At 39.8% G+C, this 20,575-nt stretch overlaps 1 protein-coding gene across 4 annotated transcripts; it reads left to right on the top strand.

The window, feature by feature from the left end:
- Window positions 1–56: 56 nt before the first annotated feature.
- Window positions 57–20,528, top strand: agbl2 (AGBL carboxypeptidase 2). 4 transcript variants are annotated; one of them, XM_026920018.3, is made up of 23 exons: window positions 57–2,299; window positions 4,377–4,440; window positions 4,737–4,883; window positions 5,767–5,952; window positions 6,060–6,167; window positions 6,336–6,486; window positions 8,773–9,006; window positions 9,104–9,509; window positions 11,263–11,405; window positions 13,001–13,160; window positions 13,258–13,384; window positions 13,604–13,704; window positions 13,820–13,932; window positions 14,478–14,544; window positions 14,672–14,785; window positions 14,864–14,956; window positions 15,054–15,161; window positions 15,862–16,045; window positions 16,122–16,155; window positions 16,331–16,530; window positions 17,222–17,327; window positions 17,420–17,526; window positions 20,037–20,528. In XM_026920018.3, exons 1-23 carry the CDS (start codon window positions 2,294–2,296, stop codon window positions 20,075–20,077), a joined length of 3,000 nt encoding a protein of 999 aa, XP_026775819.3. In that variant the 5' UTR covers window positions 57–2,293; the 3' UTR covers window positions 20,078–20,528. The 4 variants fall into 4 exon arrangements, with proteins under 4 accessions (XP_026775819.3, XP_026775817.3, XP_053092840.1 ...); XM_026920016.3 differs by having other exon boundaries at window positions 17,219–17,327; XM_053236865.1 differs by having other exon boundaries at window positions 17,195–17,327.
- The last annotated feature ends 47 nt before the right edge of the window (window positions 20,529–20,575 follow it).

The following is a 20,575-nucleotide window of genomic DNA, read 5'->3' as shown; positions in this document are numbered from 1 at the left end:
GAAATCAAACGATGGACCAATTCAGCTGTTAGTTGAGAGGGAATATCACAGGAGTTATGAATATAATTGGTTTTAAATCATTTAAAGTACTTGAATGTGCACATTCTCTGTGGATATATGATTGGAAGAGCTTTCTTGTGGGGATGTGGAAATATGCAATGCTTTATAATGCATTTGAAAGAAAGACAGAACAGGAAATCACCACTGTTATAACTATATTAATAATGTCTTGACGAGTATGTTAAAATGGTGTTGCTTTAAATCCGCTCATGCTAATATAACCTCTAGACTAGTGGTTGAGGTGTGTGATTTTGCAGAGGTGGAAATCACACCCCACCTAACCTAATGCACTCTGCGGCTCCAATAAATTGGTTGGTTCCTGCCTCCCACCAAGCATTCCTGGGATACTCTCTGGATACACCATGACCCTGACAGGGATGAAGATGCTACTGAAAAAAAGTGAATTACTTAAAGACTACTAGTTTGAGGAATCAAATTGGTAATATACTCACTGTCCATTTTAATAGGAACACCTGCTCATTTATGCAGTTATCCAATCATGCAGATATAGATCAAGAGCTTCAATTAATGTTCACATCAAATATCAGAATGGGGGAAACATGTGATCTCTGTGACTTTAACTATGGCATGGTTATTGGTACCAGATGGGCTTTTTTTTTTTTTTTTTTTTTTTAAGTATTTCAGATACTGCTGAACTCCTGAGATTTTCACACACAACAGCATCTAGAGTTTACATAGAATGGTGCAAAAACAAAAAACATCTAGTGAGCAACAGTTTTGTGGGTGGAAATGCCTTGTTGATGAGACAGTTCAGAGGAGAATGACCAGACTGGTGTGAGCTTACTCCTGTATCTGCATGATTTTATTCATGATTGACTGAATAGACAACCGCATAAATGACCAGGTGTACAGGTGTTCCTAATAAAGAAGACGTTGAGTGTAGAGGACCTGCATTACAGTGCAATGCCACTAAATAGGCTAATACCATTAATTAATATTTAGTGGTTCACTAGGCCACATGTTCTTCAAGCTACACTATATGGCCAGAGGTTTATGAACACCTGGTCATCATACCCATATGTGCTTGCTGAACATCCCGTTCCAGATTTGGTCCCCTCTTTGCTGTTATAACAGCCTACACTCGTCCAATAGATTTTGGAGTGGGATTTGTGTTCATTCAGCCACAAGAGCATTAGTGAGGTCAGGCACTGATGTTAGGCGAGGAGGTCTGGGGTGCAGTCAGAGTTCCAGTTCATCCTAAAGGTGTTCAGTGGGGTTGAGGTCAGGGCTCTGTGCAGATCACTCGAGTTCTGCTCCAAACTTGGCAAACCATATCTTCATGGATCTCACATTGTGCACAGGGGCATTACCATGCTGGAACCGATTTGGGCCTTTTAGTCCCAGTGAAATGAAATCTTAAAGCTACAGCATACAAACACATTCTAGACAACAGTGTGCTTCATACTTTGTGGGCACAGTTTTGGGAAGAACCACATGTGAGTTTGAAGGTCAGGTGACCACACACTTTTGGTGATATAGTGTACACTGGTAAGGGTTAAGGTTAATTTAACACAATTTCAGGAAGCCCAAAACAGAAGTCTGATTAAAAGCAGCACACAAAGTCGTTACAACCAACCAATTAAGGCAAGTATGTATAACGTGTATATGACTGCGGGTCAGTGGACTTCTTACAGATTAAATATTATCAGTAAATGTGTTATGTTAATGAATTAAATGTGCTGTATCACTGCTGATAACTATGTACCTGTTTACTAATCAACATTAATTATTTTATGTTGACTACATTTCCTCTGGCACAGTTCGGCAGTTTTTATGTGTTGTTTTTAATTTATTTTTAACATTTTTTTTAACATTACTATTGGCTCCATTTACGCCTGTTGTGCGCAAAGTGCGCTTGGTGTCCATGGTAACGACGCTACTCCGACGTCAATTGCCTAGCAACTGCGAGAAAGTTTATAAAAAGAACGTGTTGTTTTAGTTAGCTTTATTGCTAGCCCGTTGTCGGCTATTAACAAAGCCAAAGTCATTTTTCAGTGTAATGGTATTTTATTTACGTGTTTTCCGACGGTGGATGTGAACGTGCTCAGCATACCCTGAGCAGTGAAACTAACTGAAAAGTTACCTCTGTCATATATTAACGTGTCTGTGTTACATAAGTAGCTAACTAACGCCGCTAGACTAATGAGCTAGGCAGCTTATCTGTTCAGTTGTTAAAGTCGGCTGTATACACGGCTGGGAATCGGGAGATGATATGCAGGTGAGTAAGGTAACTAATGAACATTTTGCTCATACCGGAATTAAACATTGTCCATACCTGCTTCACTGAGCACACAACTGAAACCAAACTGTTAGGCTGTTTTTCTTCTTACTGGTTTTTATTTTATTTATTTATTTTATTTTATTTTTTGCCTTTGGTTTAAAATGAGTTCTTTTTTCCAAGTAATGCTTATGTTTAAAATGCAAAAAAAAAAAAAAAAAAAAACTTTAAACCAAAGACTGACAAAAAAAAAAAGAAAAAAAAGAGAAAATGTCTCATCTGAAAACTAAAAGCGTTGGAATAAAAAAAAAAGATAAGAAGGATATGAGGAAGGTATTAAACATGAGGGCTAAAAATGTACTGTTGATTGCATAAGTGGCTTTTCATTATATACATATAATATAATATATAATCAGACCAGGCCATCTTCTTCCATTGCTCCATGGTCCAGTTCTGATGCTCACGTGCCCATTGTAGGTGCTTTAGGCAGTGGACAGGAGTCAGCATGGGCGCTCTGACCGGTCTGCAGCTTCACAGACCCATACACGGCAAGCTGTGATACACTGTGTGTTCTCACACCTTCTATCAGTCAGCATTAACTTTTTCAGCAATTTGTGCTACAGTAGCTCTTCTGTACTCCACCCATAGAACTGTCGCTCACTCAGTGTTTTTTGTTTTTCGCACCATTCTGTGAAAACTCAGATGTTGTGTATGAAAATCCCAGGAGATCAGTAGTTTCTGAAATACTCAGACCAGCCCATGTGGTACCAACATCCATCCATCCATCCATCTGTCTATAACATTAAAACCACCTGCCTAATATTGTGTAGGTCCCCCTTCTGCTGACAAAACAGCTCTGACCCATCCAGTCATGGACTCGACCTCTGAAGGTGTGCTGTGGTATCTGGCACCAAGACGTTAGCAGCAGATGCTTTAAGTCCTGTAATTTGCGAGGTGGGGCCTCCATGGATCAGAGGTGTTTGTCCAGCACATTCCACAGATGCTCGATCGGATTGAGATCTGGGGTATTTAGAGGCCAAGTCAACACCTTGATTTCTTGTCATGTTCCTCAAACCATTCCTGAACAATTTTTGCAGTGTGGCGGGGCGCATTATCCTGCTGAAAGAGGCCACTGCCATTGGGGAATACCTTTGCCATGAAGGGGTAGCCTGGTCTGTAACAATGTGTAGGTAGGTGGTACGTGTCAAAGTAACATCCACATGAAGGCCAGGACCCAAAGTTTCCCAGCAGAACATTACCCAGAGCATCACGTTGTCTCCACCTGCTAGCCTTCTTCCCATAGTGCATCCTGGTGCCATCTCTTCTCCAGGTAAGCGATGCACACTCACCCGGCCGACCACATGATGTAAAAAAAAAAAAAAAAAAACATGATTCATCAGACCAGGCCACCTTCTTCCATTGCTCCATGTTCCAGTTCTGATGCTCACATACCCATTGTATGCGCTCTTGGTGGTGGACAGGAGTCAGCATGGGCACTCTGACTGGTCTGCGCAGCCCCATACACAGCAAGCTGTGATGCACTGTGTGTTCTGACACCTTTCTGTCATAGCCAGCATGAAGTTTTTCAGCAATTTGTGCTACAGTAGCTCTTCTGTGGGATCGGACCAGATGGGCCTTTGCTCCCCATGAGCATCAGCGAGCCTTGGGTGCCCGTGACCCTGTCGCTGGTTCACCGGTTGTCCTTCCTTGGACCACTTTTGGTAGGTACTAACCACTGCATACCGGGAACACCCCACAAGGCCTGCCGTTTTGGATATGCTCTGACCCAGTCGTCTAGCCATCACAATTTGGCCCTTGTCAAAGTTGCTCAGATCCTTACACTTGCCCATTTTTCCTGCTTCCAACACATCACCTTTGAGAACTGACTGTTCACTTGCTGCCTCATATATCCCACCCCTTGACAGGTGACATTGTAACAAGATAATCAATATTATTCACTTCAACTGTCAGTGGTTTTAATGTTATGGCTGATTGGTGTATATATGTGTATATATGTGTGTGTGTGTGTGTGCGTGTCTGTGTATGACTTAAATCTTTGCTTTTCTTTTTCATTAAGACCTCAGATGATCCCTATGAGAAGTTCATTGTGCAGCATTTAAAGCATTATGGACTTTTTACAGGTAGGTCTGTGCTCAAATGCTTGTATCATCTTTGCTTGTATAATAAGTCTGAATAAAGTTTTAGCTAGTGAGTAATAGTCTTTGTTATTACTGGAAAAAAATGTAAGCAGTATTATGGTCTGATTGTTAAATAACCCAAGCAACCTCTCTGAGTTTAAATCAGAACATATCTATTGTGATATAAGTGGTAGGCCAAATTTTAGACATTTTAAGTGTAATGTATGGTATAGATACTTAACAACCTGCTGTTTATCTTTGACTTTTTACTTTTTTTGAATATGTATTTTGGTTTTTAGGTCAGAGTTCTACATTTCTTCAGAGAAATGTTTCAACAGGCAGACTATGGGACAGCAGCCATGATTCTGTGGCCACAGATGTCCTCCATTCAACTGCTGACAGCACAGACATAGACGAGGAACAACCACAGGCACATCAGGGACAATGTATGTTGTTTTTTTTTTTTTTTTTTTTTTAAATAGCAGAAATGTTATAGTTGAAATGTGATGAAATGATTCTTTTTCTAGTAGAATGTTCTTCTTATAGTCAATGAAATTAGTGAATTTGTTTCGTATATGCTCCGGGTGTGTGTTCATGGTGTGTGTGTGTTCACTACTGTGTGTGTGCACTTGGATGGGTTAAATGCAGAGCACAAATTCAGAGTATGGGTCACCATACTTGGCCACATGTCACTTCACTTTACTTCATTTAATGTTGTATGACACATATACTTCATTCAGAATATCTTTAGCTCATTCCATTTGAAATTAATCACATTAACAATGTAACAACACATACCATACGCCATAAAGAAAATTTATACCTTCTTCACTTACCTCAACTGAAATGTAACGTCTTGGATTAAATGTTGCTGATGATTGTCCAGTGAAAGACTAATATTTGTAGATAATGTGTCCACAACAAAATACTATGTACAATTGTTTCAACATTTAACGTTTCAAACCTAATTCTATCATCACTTTCCATATTTTTAGTGTTAGTCAAACACCTAATACCTGTTCAGTTTGTTTGCTTTCTGTACTGTTCAGACATCCTTTTGTAGGTACAAAGCCCATAACAAATTGTAACATAGCAGTTAGGTCATGGTATACAGCACATCTGGGTCACCTAACAAATTTTGAAATGTACTGCTTCAGGGAGGTTAAAAGGAAGATGAACCAGGGAAGTAAACACAAGCTGCTTGAGTTAATCTGCTAGTTAAACTTCAGGACCCTTCTTCTCAAATGTCTTCTCTTGCTGTCTGTGGGTGTGTGTATTTGTGGTAAAATTTGTTTTTAATTTATATTTATGTTTGTGTCATCCATCTAGTCTCTTTCAACATGGAAAAATATCTCAGGACCAGGCAGCTGCTAATTGACCTTGATGGTGGAAGGCCTATCCCACGCCTGAGGGAACCACTGGACCTCTTTTCTATCCCTTCCATTTCCTGTCCGTTCCAGGGTGTTCGCTGGCCAGTTGAATGTGAAGTCGTCTGTGACAAAATCCATCACATAGGTATCCATTCTTTATACTTTTGATCCAGAAAAAATTAAACTGCTCCCTGGTTTCTGCTTTTTATTTTTTTTTTACAACAATTTTTGCCTGTCTGTGTATTGATACAGAATGGGATCCTCCAGAACCAGAACCATTTTATCAACCTACAGGCCATGAGCAAACCCCCATGCCAGGGGGAGAAGAAAAAGGAATCACTGTGTATTTTGTAGACTCCGGTAACACTCAGCATGCAGAATGTTTTTGCCAGACACTGTTTGAAACCAACAGTGATCTGAACCCTCTTAGAAAAGTGTTTATCCTTTTAATGCTTTTTACTTTACCAACTACTTTAAAACTGCTACTCATAAGACCTTACTTTCTGTGTACTCTGTGTGTTCATTAAGCCACAAAAATGTCCTACTTCACTCGTTCCCGTGTTGGTGGCAGCAGGAGGCATACAAAGAATTTCACATCTAGTGCCGTCAGCCAAGAGACACCTACCCTGTCTTTTGAGTCCAGATTTGAGAGTGGTAATCTTCAAAAAGCAGTTAAAATGTAAGTGGGTAACAATGACATTTCCAGCACTTTCTGTTGCTAAAATGCAGAGCTGGAATCAAGACCTTTCTACTCGACAGTGACAGAAACAGTTTTGCAACAACTGGCTCTACACCTGGATTACAAGGAAATAGAATCCAAAGAATAAAGAGGAATTGTTAGTCAGATATAATTAGGCTGCAATATTTCCTTTATGCATATTAATTTAGCAAGGAAGAAGCAGTTATTAGCAAAAAATACATTTATACAGAACCCTCCAAAAATATTGAAATGGTAAGGCCACTTCTTTTGTTTTTGCTATACACTGAAGACATTTGGGTTTGAGATCAAAAGATGAATATGAGATGATAGATCAGAATTTCAGCTTTCATTTCCTGATATTCACATCTAGATGTGTTAAACAACTCAGAACATGGCACCTTTGGTGGCAGACCACCCAATTTTTAGGTGAACTAAAGTAAAGGAACATATGGTCTTAAAGTAAAATAAGGTAAATAACACTTAATATTTTATGCATATCCCTTGCTTGCAATAACTGCATCAATTTGGCGACCCACTGACATTGCTGTTGCATTCTTCTTTTGTGATGCTTTTCCAGGCTTGTACCTCAGCTTCTTTCAGTTGTTGTTTGTCTTTGGGGGTTTCCTCCTTTAGCCTCCTTTTCAGAAGGTGAAATGTATGCTCAATCTGGTTAAGGTCTGTTGATTGACTTGACCAGTCTAAAACCTTCCACTTTTTCCCCCTGATGAAGTCCTCTGTTGTGTTGGAAATGTGTTTTGGGTCATTGTTTTACTGCATGATGAAGTTCCTCCCAATTACACTGGATGCATTTCTCTGTAAATTGGCAAAGAGAATGTTTTCTGTAGACTTCTGAATTCATTCTGCTCCCTTCATGAGTTACATCATCAATAAAGATAAATGAGCCTGTTCCAGAAGCAGCCATGCAAGCCCAAGCCATGACTCTATCTATGATACTTCCATCATGCTTGACCGATGAGCTTGTATGTTTTGGATCATGAGCAGATTGTTTCTTTCTCCACACTTTGGCCTTTCCATCACTTTGCTAGAGGTTAATCTTGGTTCCAGAACTTTTGTGGCTCATCTCTGTATCTTTGTGAATTCCAGTCTGGCCTTCTCATTCTTACTGCTGATGATTGGTTTGCATCTTGTGGTATGGCCTCTATATTTCTGCTCTCGAAGTCTTCTTTGAATGGTGGATTGTGACACCTTAATGCCTGCCCTGTGGAGGTTGTTGGTGATGTCACTGACTGTTGTTTTTGGGTTTTTCTCACAGCTCTCACAATGTTTCATCAACTGCTGTTGTTTTCCTTGGCCAACCTGTTTGATGTCTGGTTTGAGTACACCAGTGGTTTCTTTCTTTTTCAGGACATTCCAAACTGTTGTACTGGCTATGCCATATGCTTGTGCATTGGCTCTGGTCTTCATGTTGGTTTAACCTGTTTGACAACAAATGCAGTCTTCACAGATGAAACCCAGAGCTCAAACCAAGAGTAGACATTCAGAGCTTTTAACTGTTTAAACAATCTAACAGGGCACACCTGGGCAACGGGAAATACCTGTCAGTCACATGTTCCAGTATTTATGATCACTTCAAAAATGGGTGGGTTCAAACAAAAGGTGCCATGTTTTAAGTTGTTTAACACATCTAGATGGAAATATCAGCAAATAAAAGCTGAAATTCTGATCTGTTGTCTCATCCATTTTTTGATCTCAAACCCAAATGTCTTCAGTGTATAGCAAAATAAAAAGAATTGGCCTTACCATTCCAATACTTCTGGAGGGGACTGTATAATAACCTCTATTTCAGGTAATGCGTCCTCTTAATTTGCCACAACATTCGCTAGCTTGTTATTATCCATCGTGCAGATATTCATGGATTATTAATGGATGTACTCAGCTAAAGGTTTACTGCTTTCAGAGTGTAACTCATGTAATTCCATTCATATTGTCGGAATACTAGTCATTGTTGTTTGACAACCATAGCCTAGGTACAACCAGCAGGATTTTAGTGTTGTGAATCCCCTGTGCAGATGGAAAATATAGTACAGACTAGCGGTGGAAGCAGGTGATTTTCACCTTAATCATGGTGGAAATTGACACTACCACTACATGTACTACTGTACAGTATATTACCATATACCAAAACCCAGAGACTAACACACCTCTTCTCACTAATTTTTTGTTAATTTAGGTGCCCCTAATTAAAGAATGTTACTTTCTCTATGTATAGTGTAAACATTAAACAATGATATTTTCTCTTTTTAGTGGTCATTATGAATATGAGCTCACTTTGCGCAATGACATGTACACTACAAAGCACACACAGTGGTTCTACTTCCGTGTGAAGAACATGAAGGCCGGTGTCACATATCGTTTCACGATTATCAACCTGATGAAATCCAGCAGTCTGTACGAAGCAGGCATGCGTCCACTGCTGTACTCTGAGCTTGGTGCCTGGCTGAAGGGAGAGGGTTGGTACCGTGCAGGCAGCAGTATTCGGTGAGTGTACATTGCTGTTAAATCTATCAGTCACACTTAGATTCTATTAAAAGTAGACTTTGAATCCCTGCATGCCTGTTATCCATTTTTCTGAAAGGTATTACCGGAATCAGAGTGAAAAAGAGGGCAAACCACTCTATTCGCTCACCTGGACACTTGAGTTTCCTTATGAAAATGATACCTGCTACTTGGCCCATTGTTATCCGTACACCTACTCGGACCTGCAACACTATCTACAAGGTGTGGTTTCAGACCCAGCTCGGGCAGTGTACTGCAAAGTGCGGGTACTGTGCCGAAGCTTGGCAGGAAACTCTGTGTATGTGCTGACTATTACTGCACCCTGTGGCACCTGGCAAGAGCGAAGAAACAGGCGAGCAGTGGTAGTAACAGCACGGGTGCATCCGGGGGAAACAAATAGCTCATGGATGATGCAGGGCTTCTTGGATTTTCTGTTGGGTAAATCACCCGATGCACGTCTACTGAGGGAAACCTTTGTGTTTAAGGTTAGTTAATAAAGACAGTTAATAAAGTCTTTTTTTTTTTTCTTTTTTTTTTTTTTAAATGCTTCTGCAAGGCAGTTCCAAACGAAACTTATTTTGGGCAAGAATTGTCCATATAATCAAATTTAGTCTCCCTTATTACTTTATTTCCAAACTTGACCTTGGAGCATAACATTTGATGCACAATTTTATTAATATCTCATGATGACTTGCATGTACTGTACAGTCCCTCCCTAACCTATTGGATGTATATGCCATTCTGTGCTGGTCCTTGTTATTTTTGGTACCTTTGGGTCTATTTGTACCTGTATTCAGTATTTTTCTTTTTTTGTAACTCAAAAAAACGATGGTATAATAGTGCTGAATACATACACTCCTGGGCAAAAAAAATAGGCCAAGCCCAAAACAGCAAATCATTGGTCAGGAAATTAGCAAGAATTAAACAAATAGATAAAGGAACTTAGTATGGGAAGCTTTTCCCTTTGATTTCTTTACATGTTTAAGCCTTGTGGCCCTTGATGAGCTTCATCAGGTGTGGAAGATAACCAAATAACGACTAATCTTTTAAGAAAAAAAAAAACATCCCAGAAGATATTTTTGGAACATTTTGTGCACCCAGATTTGTGTTAGTTTGAATTTTATATCAAACATCTTAATCATTATCATGGTTTTAGCTTTGCGTACAAGAAGACTATATAAGTGAATTTCCCTGTTTCTAGCTTTTCCCCAAACAGTTCACTGCAGCAAAAGTAAACCAGCAAATGGTGGCACAGGAGCTCTCAGGAGTGCATTTGTTTCATTCTTGCTCATTTTCTAACCAGTGATTTTTTTTTTTTTTTTTTTTTGTTAAGACCATTAAAAGCTTAATATTTCACCATTTTGGGCTTGGCCCATTACACTCACTGTCCACTTTAATGGGAACACCTGGGCACCTGCTCATTTATATAGTTTTCCAATCAGCCAATCATGTAGCACAATGTATAAAATGCAGATACAGGTCAAGCGCTTCAATGTTCACATCAAACATCAGTATGGGGAAAAATTGTGATCTCTGTGACTTTAACTGTGGCATGTTTATTGGTGCCAGATGGGCTGATTTGAGTATTTCAGATACTGCTGAACTCCTGGGATTTTCACACACAACAGTCTCTAGAGTTTATACAGAACGGTGCGAAAAACAAAAAACACTGAGTGAGCGATAGTTCTGTGGGTGGAAATGCCTTGTTGATGAGAGAGATCAGAGAATGACCAGACTGGTCTGAGCTGACAGGAAGTCTATAGTAACTCAGCCACATCAGGTTCCACTCCTGTCAGCCATGAACAAGAATCTGAGGGTATCATGGGCACAGACTCACCCAAACTAGACAGCTGAAGACTGGAAAAACACCAGGGGAGTTTTTTCTAATCTTCAACTGTCTTTTCTGCTCACCATGGTCGTGAAGAGTGATTATATGAGTTACTATATCCTTCCTGGCTGTTCGAACCAATCTGGTCTTTTTCCTCTGACCTCTCTTATCAACAAGGCATTTCCACCCACAGAACTGTCGCTTACTCAGTGTTTTTCGTTCTTTTGCCGTTCTGTTTAAACTCTAGAGACTGTTGTATGTGAAAATTAAGTGTTCCTAATAAAGTGGAACAGTGGAAATAAAAATGAAGGAAATTGAAAGAAAATGTGCATATGATATTGTGCATTTGTTACACTAAAAATGCACTGCATATTAAAAACCTGAAAATGGCTCCACTGGATCATATGCAGGTAGTGCCAATGCTGAACCCTGATGGCGTGGTGGTTGGGAACTACCGCTGCTCTCTGGCAGGACGTGATATGAACCGCAACTATCGAACTCTACTTAAGGATTCGTTCCCCTGTGTATGGTACACTCGCAACATGGTGAAACGGTGAGTAACATAACTCGTACACTTACCATGGCACTTACTTCAGTAAAGGTGTGTAAAGTGTGAGCAGATTTGAACACACAGAAAGGTGTATGAACAAATTTGTAAACTGTTGTACAACATCAAAATGAGCTGTGGTTTGCCCACAAATGATGAATCACTTGCAGATGTTTGGATACATGGTCCCTCCCACTAGCCCTTTTAACCCCTTTTATGCATTTAAATGCCATATATATATATATATATATATATATATATATATAATATATGAGATGAACCAGTTTACCCTATACACTCACTGAGCACTCTATTAGGAACACTATGCTAATACTGGGTAGGGCCTCACTTTGCTCTCAAAACAGCCTCAATTCTTCATGACATGGGTTCTACAAGATGATGGAAACATTCCTTTGAGATTCTGGTCCATGTTGACATGATTGCATCACACAGTTCCTGCAGATTTTTCAGGTGCACTTTCATGCTGCATATCTCCCATTCTACCAAATCCCAAAGGTGTTCTATTGGATTCAGATCCGGTGCCACTGAAGAACACTGAACTCACTGTCATGTTCATGAAACCAGTTTGAAATGACTTTTGTTTTGTGACGTGGTGCATTAATTGGAAGTAGCCATTAGAAGATGGGTAAATTGTGGCCATGAAGGGATGCACATGGTCAGCAACAACACTCAAATAGGCTGTGGCATTCAAGCAATGATGCACATCATGCACTGCGGCCTCAACTTTCTGTTCTTGGTTGACAAAAGTGGAACCCGAATGATGGATGTGGTCTTCTGCTGTTGTAGCCCATCTACCTCAAATGTGCTCGTGTTGTGCATTCTAAGATGCTTTTCTGCTCACCACAATTGTACAGAGTGGTTATCTGAGTTACTGTAGCCTTTCTCTCAGCTCAAACCAGTCTGGCCATTCTTCATTGAACTTTCTGATCAACAAGGCATTTCCGTCCACAGGACTGCCACTCACTGGATGTTTTTTCTTTATTGCACCATTCTGAGTAAACTCTAGGACTGTTGTGCATGAAAATCCCAGGAGATCTGCAGTCACAGAAATAAAATCGTATCTGCATGATTTTATGCATTGCACTGCTGCCACACGATTGGCTGATTAGAGAATTGCATAAAAGAGTAGGTGTACAGCTGTTATTAATAATGTGCTCAGTGAGTGTACATCTGCTTTATGAAACGTGCCCTAATTTATGCAGGTGGTACAGTAACGAGCTAATAATAGGAAAGCATTCAATCTCCAAGACCCAAGGAAGATCTAAGGAAAGAAAGAGCCATCCAAGATCTGAGGAAAGAATTAAATAGAAGAGGGTAAAAATGAATTTCAGTGAAAATGAGTTGGGGGTACATTTGTCCAAGGTTACTGCTAATAAAAAGATAGCTTTGGAAGTGTGCTATCTATAAAGCTGTTAAGGACCCAGTTCCTTTTAGAACTTGACTAAGTCTGATTTAACTGATGAAATTGATGAATTGCGTAACTGTCTGTGGAATTAGCCTATGACTGAATATGTTGAAACATACAGTATTTTCATGCATATTAAAAGAGATATGTAAAATACATTGCTTTAACTCCTTAGGTTGCTAGCTGAGAGAGAAGTAGTGTTATACTGTGACTTTCACGGCCACAGCAGAAAAAACAATGTATTCATGTACGGTTGCACTGATCGTAAGGATACTTCACTACATCTTCAGGAGCGTGTCTTCCCTCTGATGATGAGCAAAAATGCCAAAGACAAGGTAAGAATATGCTGAGGCTGTTGCAGTTTGGGTTAGTTGATGCCTTAAAAGTGTGTCTTCAATTGCATTATTATCACAGCACATTTGTTATTTCTAGTTTTCTTTCAGGAGTTGTAAGTTTAAGATGCACAAAGGCAAAGAAGGCACTGGTCGCATTGTAATGTGGAGGCTCGGCATCAGAAACAGCTATACTATGGAGTCCACCTTTGGAGGCTCCACTTTAGGTAAAGGCCGTTAGAAGGCCTTTAGTTTTATAAAGTTTGCATAATGAGATGTATGCAAACACCATTTTCTGTCAGGCTTTTTAAGACTTATCATATAGGGACATAATACTATTGAATAAGAAATGTTAAATTCTCTTTGAAACTGTGTAGTGCTAGTGTTATTCATGACCGTGTGGATTGTCTCAGAAATTTCTTTACCAAGTCAGTTCTCATTCAAAGGTGGCAGAAGAGGAACTCACTTCTCTGTGGGGGACCTGAAGTCTATGGGCTACCACTTTTGTGATACCCTCCTGGACTTCTGTGACCCAGACCAAACCAAGGTTCTTTATTTTTCAAGTCTTTTCCAGTCTTGTGAAAACTGTTGTATCCTGCCGATAAGACAGAACAAAGGCATTGAAAATGGGGCTTAAAAATGTTGTTGACTGTTTTGTTCAGACTGAACATTGTCTAAAGGAACTGGGAGTTTTGCTGAAGCAGGAGATCAGACGGAAGCTGGGCAGGGATGTGGACTCCCTGGAGGGCCTCTCTGATGTAGACATTGAGTCCAGGTAAAGAGTTTAATTATCTGAATCATTTAAACTGATCATCACATCAAAATATTTTGAAATGTATTCACACTATTTGTGATGTGTGAACATAAGCAGAGACAATATGAATAGATAACACTGTTTAAAATATGAATGGGGTAGTGTATAAAGCTCAACAGGGTGGCAGGATATTACCTAAGTCCTGCCTTGTGGTGAAGACGTTAGCAGAAAACTCCTCACCTATCAGAATCTTACATTGACTTTGGCACAGATATAGGGTATATTGCTCTATGCATGCATGCACAGTAGCCAAATCATCCTTTTCTATGTTATTGGAGCCAAAGATCACACATTATCTTGCCAAACCTTTTATGGGTGTATGAGTCCCTCATGATGGTTCTGTAGGGCTTAAAATAGCTGCCTGGGAATATTTGCAAAGATGACTGCAGAATGGACAGATTTTACTATAAGGACTAACATCCAGCCTACTGTTTAGTGTAACTTTTTGCAGATATTGAGTAAGAATATAATGGGTGACACTAACAATGCACATTAACCTATTACAGTACAAGTGGATCAAATAGCACAGACTCAGATGGTCTGCCTGTTCATCTTTTAAACTGCACAAACCAGGTACACTGTTCAACTAGTTAACTGCATATAATGTCATCAGCTCCTGTTTATTTATACATATATACATTTTACTGCTTTTGCCTTGTTTGCACTGATATCTTGCACTTTTTAATTTTGCTTTGTCAAGGATATAAAAGTCAAGAAGAAGCATTTACGGAGCAGAAAAGAAAGGAATAGATTACGACAGCAGGGAGCACAGAGTGCAAAATCCAAGATCTTTCACAGAGTCAACAAAAACACAGTAAGCGTCACATGGAAAGTATTACAAAAGTGTCACAGTGCTCTGAGTCCTGAGAGAGTTTTGTTCTTGCCTTGGCAGGATACGATGCCAACAAATGAAGATCTAGTGACTGAAACACTCCAAGAAAAAACAATCACTCCAGTGAAAGAGGGGAAGGACAAGAAACCAAATGTCATTAAATAATATCTCAAATATGGATAAATACTATACATGAAACCTTGAATAAAATGTTAAATCAAGCAGATAAAATATATGTTTTTATATTCAGGCACAGTTAGTGAGGGTTAATCAGTCTGGAAGGACCTGGATCCCACATCCCATTCCACGTGTTAGTCTTACTGGCCATGAGACTTTTTGGGAGAACAAGAAAGACAAGGTATGGCCTCTAGTGTATTAAAGAGCAGCAACATTTTGCTCATATCTGAACAATAGTAATTTTATTACTATAAGGATTATAAAATCATCTTGAACAAGGGCAAAATCTTTGAATCATGCAAAAACAAAAATCATGACTTGTAAGTGTATTGTTTGCATTGTATCCTTTTCCTGAATGCAGCATGTTGAACCTTGTATGTTTTGGCATTAGGTGTCATCTAACATCAAGGGAAGTGCAGTACCAAACAACAAATATAAATTATTTCAGAAATATAGTCGTAATATATTGTGCAGTCTAGGCTTTTTCAATACAAACTGCCTGTGACGCACAGTGAGCATTTATTCATTCAACATGGAGCTTCATTTCTGTATTTTCTCACCATAGGTCAGTAAATAAATTGTGTTAAAAAATAAAAAACTGTTTATATTGAACCCTCAGATTACTATAAACCATTAATACTGTAAATGATAAAAACATTATTAGCCAAAACCTTATTGGAGCCATTTCCCACATGTCTAGTTTAAGAGAACTTATGAGTGCTCTGATCAGTTATGGTCCATTGTGCCTTGGTGTTTTACTGTACATTCCATGGTTTAAGTTGCTAATTTGCAATAAACCTGCTGTGCTAGTTACTTGTTAGAGATAAAAACTTTTCATCTACCTACTGTGCTAAATATTGTTTCCTCTTTACCTTCTCAAGCATGGCTTAGGTTACTCTCCTAGCTTATTAGATGAGACTGAAGAGTCAGTAAATCACTCCCAGAAGCAAACACAGCACCAGCCTCTGATTGTAACTGCAATTCGCCATAGATTATCATGTTTGCCAATTCAGCAGTTCCCCATGCTTTTCAACAAGGATGACAAAGCATACTCAGGAATGAGAGGTGGGTCCGTCTTTAATAGTTTTGCCAAAAGTCACCTCATTTTTTTTATACACTAACTTTAGATTTGATATCATAGGAAGGTCCTCTGTTTCAAAAATCTCACTGCATAGGTAAGTAGTTCATTCACGTTTCTTTATAGTACATGTTTATACTTTCCACTATAGTGTCTAAAAGTTGTTCTACAATCTGTAATTATCAGTTTAATACTTATCATCCATTTCTAATAGTCTTTGTGTCTGTCATATTTTTGCACAGAGCTGTCACATCTATTTCTGTCCATTGCAGGGTTGTTCCACAGTTCATTTCTGTTAAAGGCCTAGAACTCAGCCGCTCAGCCTACTCCTCTCCAGCCCACACTGCCAACCAGCAAAATATCAGGCAGAAAAGAACACCACAGTCAACCAGAGTTTCACTTGAATCTTATATGCCAGAAAAACCAAACACTGCAGGCACCCTGAGGACCAATCATAAAAGAAATGCACTAGGTGAGTCTGATTCGTATGAATATAAGTTTTGGTGAGGCCCTTGAACTTGAATCCAGTTTTTACATAGACAGACACTTACTTAGGTGGCACAGTGGTGCAGCATGTAGCATTGCTGCCTCACAGCTCCAGGGTCCTGGGTTCATGAGTCATCCTGAGCTTGAGTTACTTTCTATGCGGTGTTTTTCATGTTCTCCCTGTGTTTCTCGTGGGTTTCCTCACAAAACATACAGTTAAATTGGATCGGCTATGCTAGGTGCCCATAGGTGTGAATGAGTATATGAATGGTGCCCTGAGATGGACTGGCATCCCATCTAGGTTGAATTCCCTTGCCTTGGGATAGTCTCTGGATTCACCATGACTCTTCTCAGGATAATGTGATTACTGAAGATGAATGAAGGAAGCTTACTTTGATTGCAGTAGACTGAGATATGATAACTTGGTGTTTTTATTCCACATTGTAAAATCTAATTATTATGAGTAAAAACAAGCATGAGCACAATACATACCATACCCGACTCAGTAAATAATACCTTCAGGCTAGATAGTTATAGATGTAGTCAACTTGTTTGTAGGAAAAATCTCCAATAGATGTGTAACAAATACATGATCGCATCTTAAATAATTTCAAATATTATTGTTCGATTTTGAACCTTAACTGACCAAGTGACCAAGAGACATTTACCGGCAGCAGGTCTGGCAGTACTGGAGACTGAGCAGTCCAGTGAAGCAGAGCAGCTCAGTAAACAAGAAACAGGGAACTACTCTTTTTTCCCTGATCTAAGAAGGCCTGGCAAAAGGTTTTTCAGTCTCTTATTCATACCATGTCTCATTGGTTTTTTTCACTTTCATAATTGTCATTATGGTGTGCTATTGTTACCTAACTCCACAGCAATAGGATGTCCTCAGATGAACTGGCTGGACTCAGAGCGCTGAGGCTAGAGACATCACTTGATGGGCAGGAAGATGGAGCTTCATCAGGCAGCTGGAGCAGTGAAGGCGGGTATACATTGCCTAGTATATCTATGATTCTCTCCTTTAACATAATGAAAAATGGTCATATTCTGCCTACATTGTTTATACACTATATGGTCAAAAGTTCATGGACACCTGACCATCACACTCATATGTGGGCCTTCCCCAGTTGCCACAAAGTTGGAGGCACACAATTGTATAGGATGTCTTTGTATGCTGTACACGTTTGAGCATGACAATGCCCCTGTGCACAAAGCGAGGCCCATGAAGACATGGTTTAACAAGGATGGAGTGGAAGAACTTGAGAGGCCTGCACAAAGCCCTGACCTCAACCCCACTGAATACCTTTGAGATGAATTGGCATGATGACTGCATGCCAGGCCTTCCCAGAAGAGTGGGGCTGTTACAACAGGAAAGGGGGGACTAAATCTGGAATGAGATGTTCAAAAAGCACATATTGGTGTAATGGTCAGGTGTCCACAAACTTTTGGCCATATTGTGTATTCATTTTAGTTCAAAAATCTGGTCTCAACAGTTCATGGGGAACCTGACTTCTTCTTCATTTCAACTTCTACTTCCTTAAATTCCAGAACACCAGGCCAGTTTTTACAGAGCTAGTGGAGTCTTTCCATGTGCTCATTTCCTTGCTGAGTTGTCACAGCAGGAAATGAAGTGGACAGCATACTCAGGTGTTCAGTCCTATAGAAAGAAAGAATCACTTTTTTGCATTGTTGCAGCAGGCAATGAGTAGAGCTCGGAGAAGTTTAGTACAGCTACCTTGCATGTAGTGAGTTTAAACTCAGTTTCTGCTTCTCTGAACTAGAGGATTGAGCCCACCTTAGTGGAGAGTATTGATAGCCTCTGGTGATCAGAATGTAATGCAGGAGTGCAGCCTGACAGCAGCAACTAATGTGCTGGAGGCTAGCATTAAAACTAGCAAAGGTAAAGCTTGGACCCCCACCTGACACAACAGAACACACACATCTATTCAGTGACTGGCCTATCTCATAATATATTACTTTCATTAAACAGCTGTCATGCACATCTATAAGTGCATTCAAGTCGTGTTCTTCTGTTGCATGCTAGTTGCAGAGGGTGCCTTGGGGAGTGGTGGAGTGGCCACACTGGTGGCCTTACTACAGGCTTTTGAAGCTTTGAGCATAAACCTGAGCTGCCTATAACCTAAAATATAAGACATCCTGGTTTGTAAGGCATATGATGCTCTGGCTAATGTGGGTTGTATCTCTAACAAGGTGGCACAGTTGGGTCTTAATGAGAATGCCCAAAGCTGAAGACACAGAATACAGAAATCCTACCAGCTGCACTCCAAGCATGAGAGCTATAGAAAAGGAGTGTGGAGGATCACTAGATTTGTTAAAGCAAACAAGAAGGCAAGCTGGCTGCCTCCAATGCCATTGCCTGAGCTCAGTAAAAAGGATCCAGCCTCCGCTAGTCCCAGGACAGATCTTTGGCACACAGACCCAAGAGGCACTAGATCGTAGACTCCTTCTTTCCAAAACATGATTTAGGAATTTGAGGCAGTGGGTTACCTTTAGGCACTCTTGTCTACTGTCACACTATTCCCACGAAGTTGAAATTCAAAAACCAAAACAGCAGATAGACAGAATACGCAGGATACAGCACAGGCCACGTTGCTGCCCCTGCACAAAGCCAGAGCAGTCCAACAGGTTCTGTAAGTCACTAACAGCTATTTGTGTGCATTGGGCTCCACTTATTAAAAGACAATTTAGCCCCCTTGGGTAAATGAACTTTTCACACAGCCATAATGGAACACAGGTCAAAGGTGCCTTTTTCAATTAAATGTCATTCAGCTACAGTATGCTATGGTTAGCTCCTGGGTGACTGTATGAGAAGTGTCACTTTTGGACATTTGCAAAGTGATGGTATGGAGCTCTGTCTCTCACCAGATTTCACAGAGTTTGACTAATGTTTATCTTCAATAGAAAACAGCATACTTGCATCCATCCTCAGTAAAGAATGGTTTGAAAATCACTCAAAGGATATGTTGTGAATCTTTGTGATAACTCTGATATGTGTTCAACACCAGTTCTGAAGGAAACTAGCTTGGTGGTGTGGAACATAAGGAAGAAGATTGGAAAGTTAGGTTTGTAACCCTGGTTCTATTACCACCATACAAAAATACAGAATAACACAATAGCAAACTCAGTCTCATTTGGGGTCAGAAACAGGGGCATGCTCCTCTTTGGATTTAGAATATACTTTGATTATGTATAAAACCTTTGTTGTCCTTATCGGAGTTATTATGATTATCCACTGGACACCATCACTCAAGTTTATGAGAATGACCAAGAGACGAGCATGATATAGCAGGGACAGTTTATAGGCTGCCCGTATGGGGTCATGATCACAAGGTGACAACACTGCTATTAGTAATTGGCAAGGAAACTCCACTAGTTTTGAAGGAAACTGCCCTGGTGGTCCACCACTTAGTTGTAGAACTACAATTACATACAAAACCTGTTGATATCTTACCTCTCATTCTGCCTTCTCAGAGGGGTGCATGCTTTCCAGAGGTTGGAGAAAGAATAAATAAAAGCATAAAGCCACAAGCTCATGATGAAGAGGAGTGAAAAGAGGTCACTTCAGAGAACAGCCTGGAAACAGGACACCTGAAGTAAAAGAACACCCGGAGTAAAAGTCCAGAGATGCTGGGGAATAGTTCCTTGAAGTACTCCAATTATTTCTTTAATTTCTTCATCCATACAAAAATGCTGAGTAAAGAACAATACAATAGCAAAATGTGTCTCACTTTGGCTCACAAAAACATGATGGATAGGAGCACGTACCTCTCTGGAATTAGAATGTACTTTGATTATGCATGAAACTTTTGTGTTTATTATCAGGCATTATTATTTTTATTATGTTATTATTTTTGCAATCATTTCAGCAAAGTAAATTTTTATGTTTAAAATATAAATACGGGGATGCTACTGCCAGGGACAAAACACTTCCCTAACGTTTTTGTGTGCTCGTTGTGCATGAGTGTTAGATCTTTTTAAAGAATTACACTGTTTAGTGCCACTGAACATAC

The sequence above is a fragment of the Pangasianodon hypophthalmus genome, chromosome 9 (assembly GCF_027358585.1).
Source record: "Pangasianodon hypophthalmus isolate fPanHyp1 chromosome 9, fPanHyp1.pri, whole genome shotgun sequence".
NCBI classification, from domain to species: Eukaryota; Metazoa; Chordata; class Actinopteri; order Siluriformes; family Pangasiidae; genus Pangasianodon; species Pangasianodon hypophthalmus.
The sequence above is the reverse complement of the archived record's forward strand: the minus strand, read 5'-3'. Positions and strand labels throughout refer to the sequence as shown.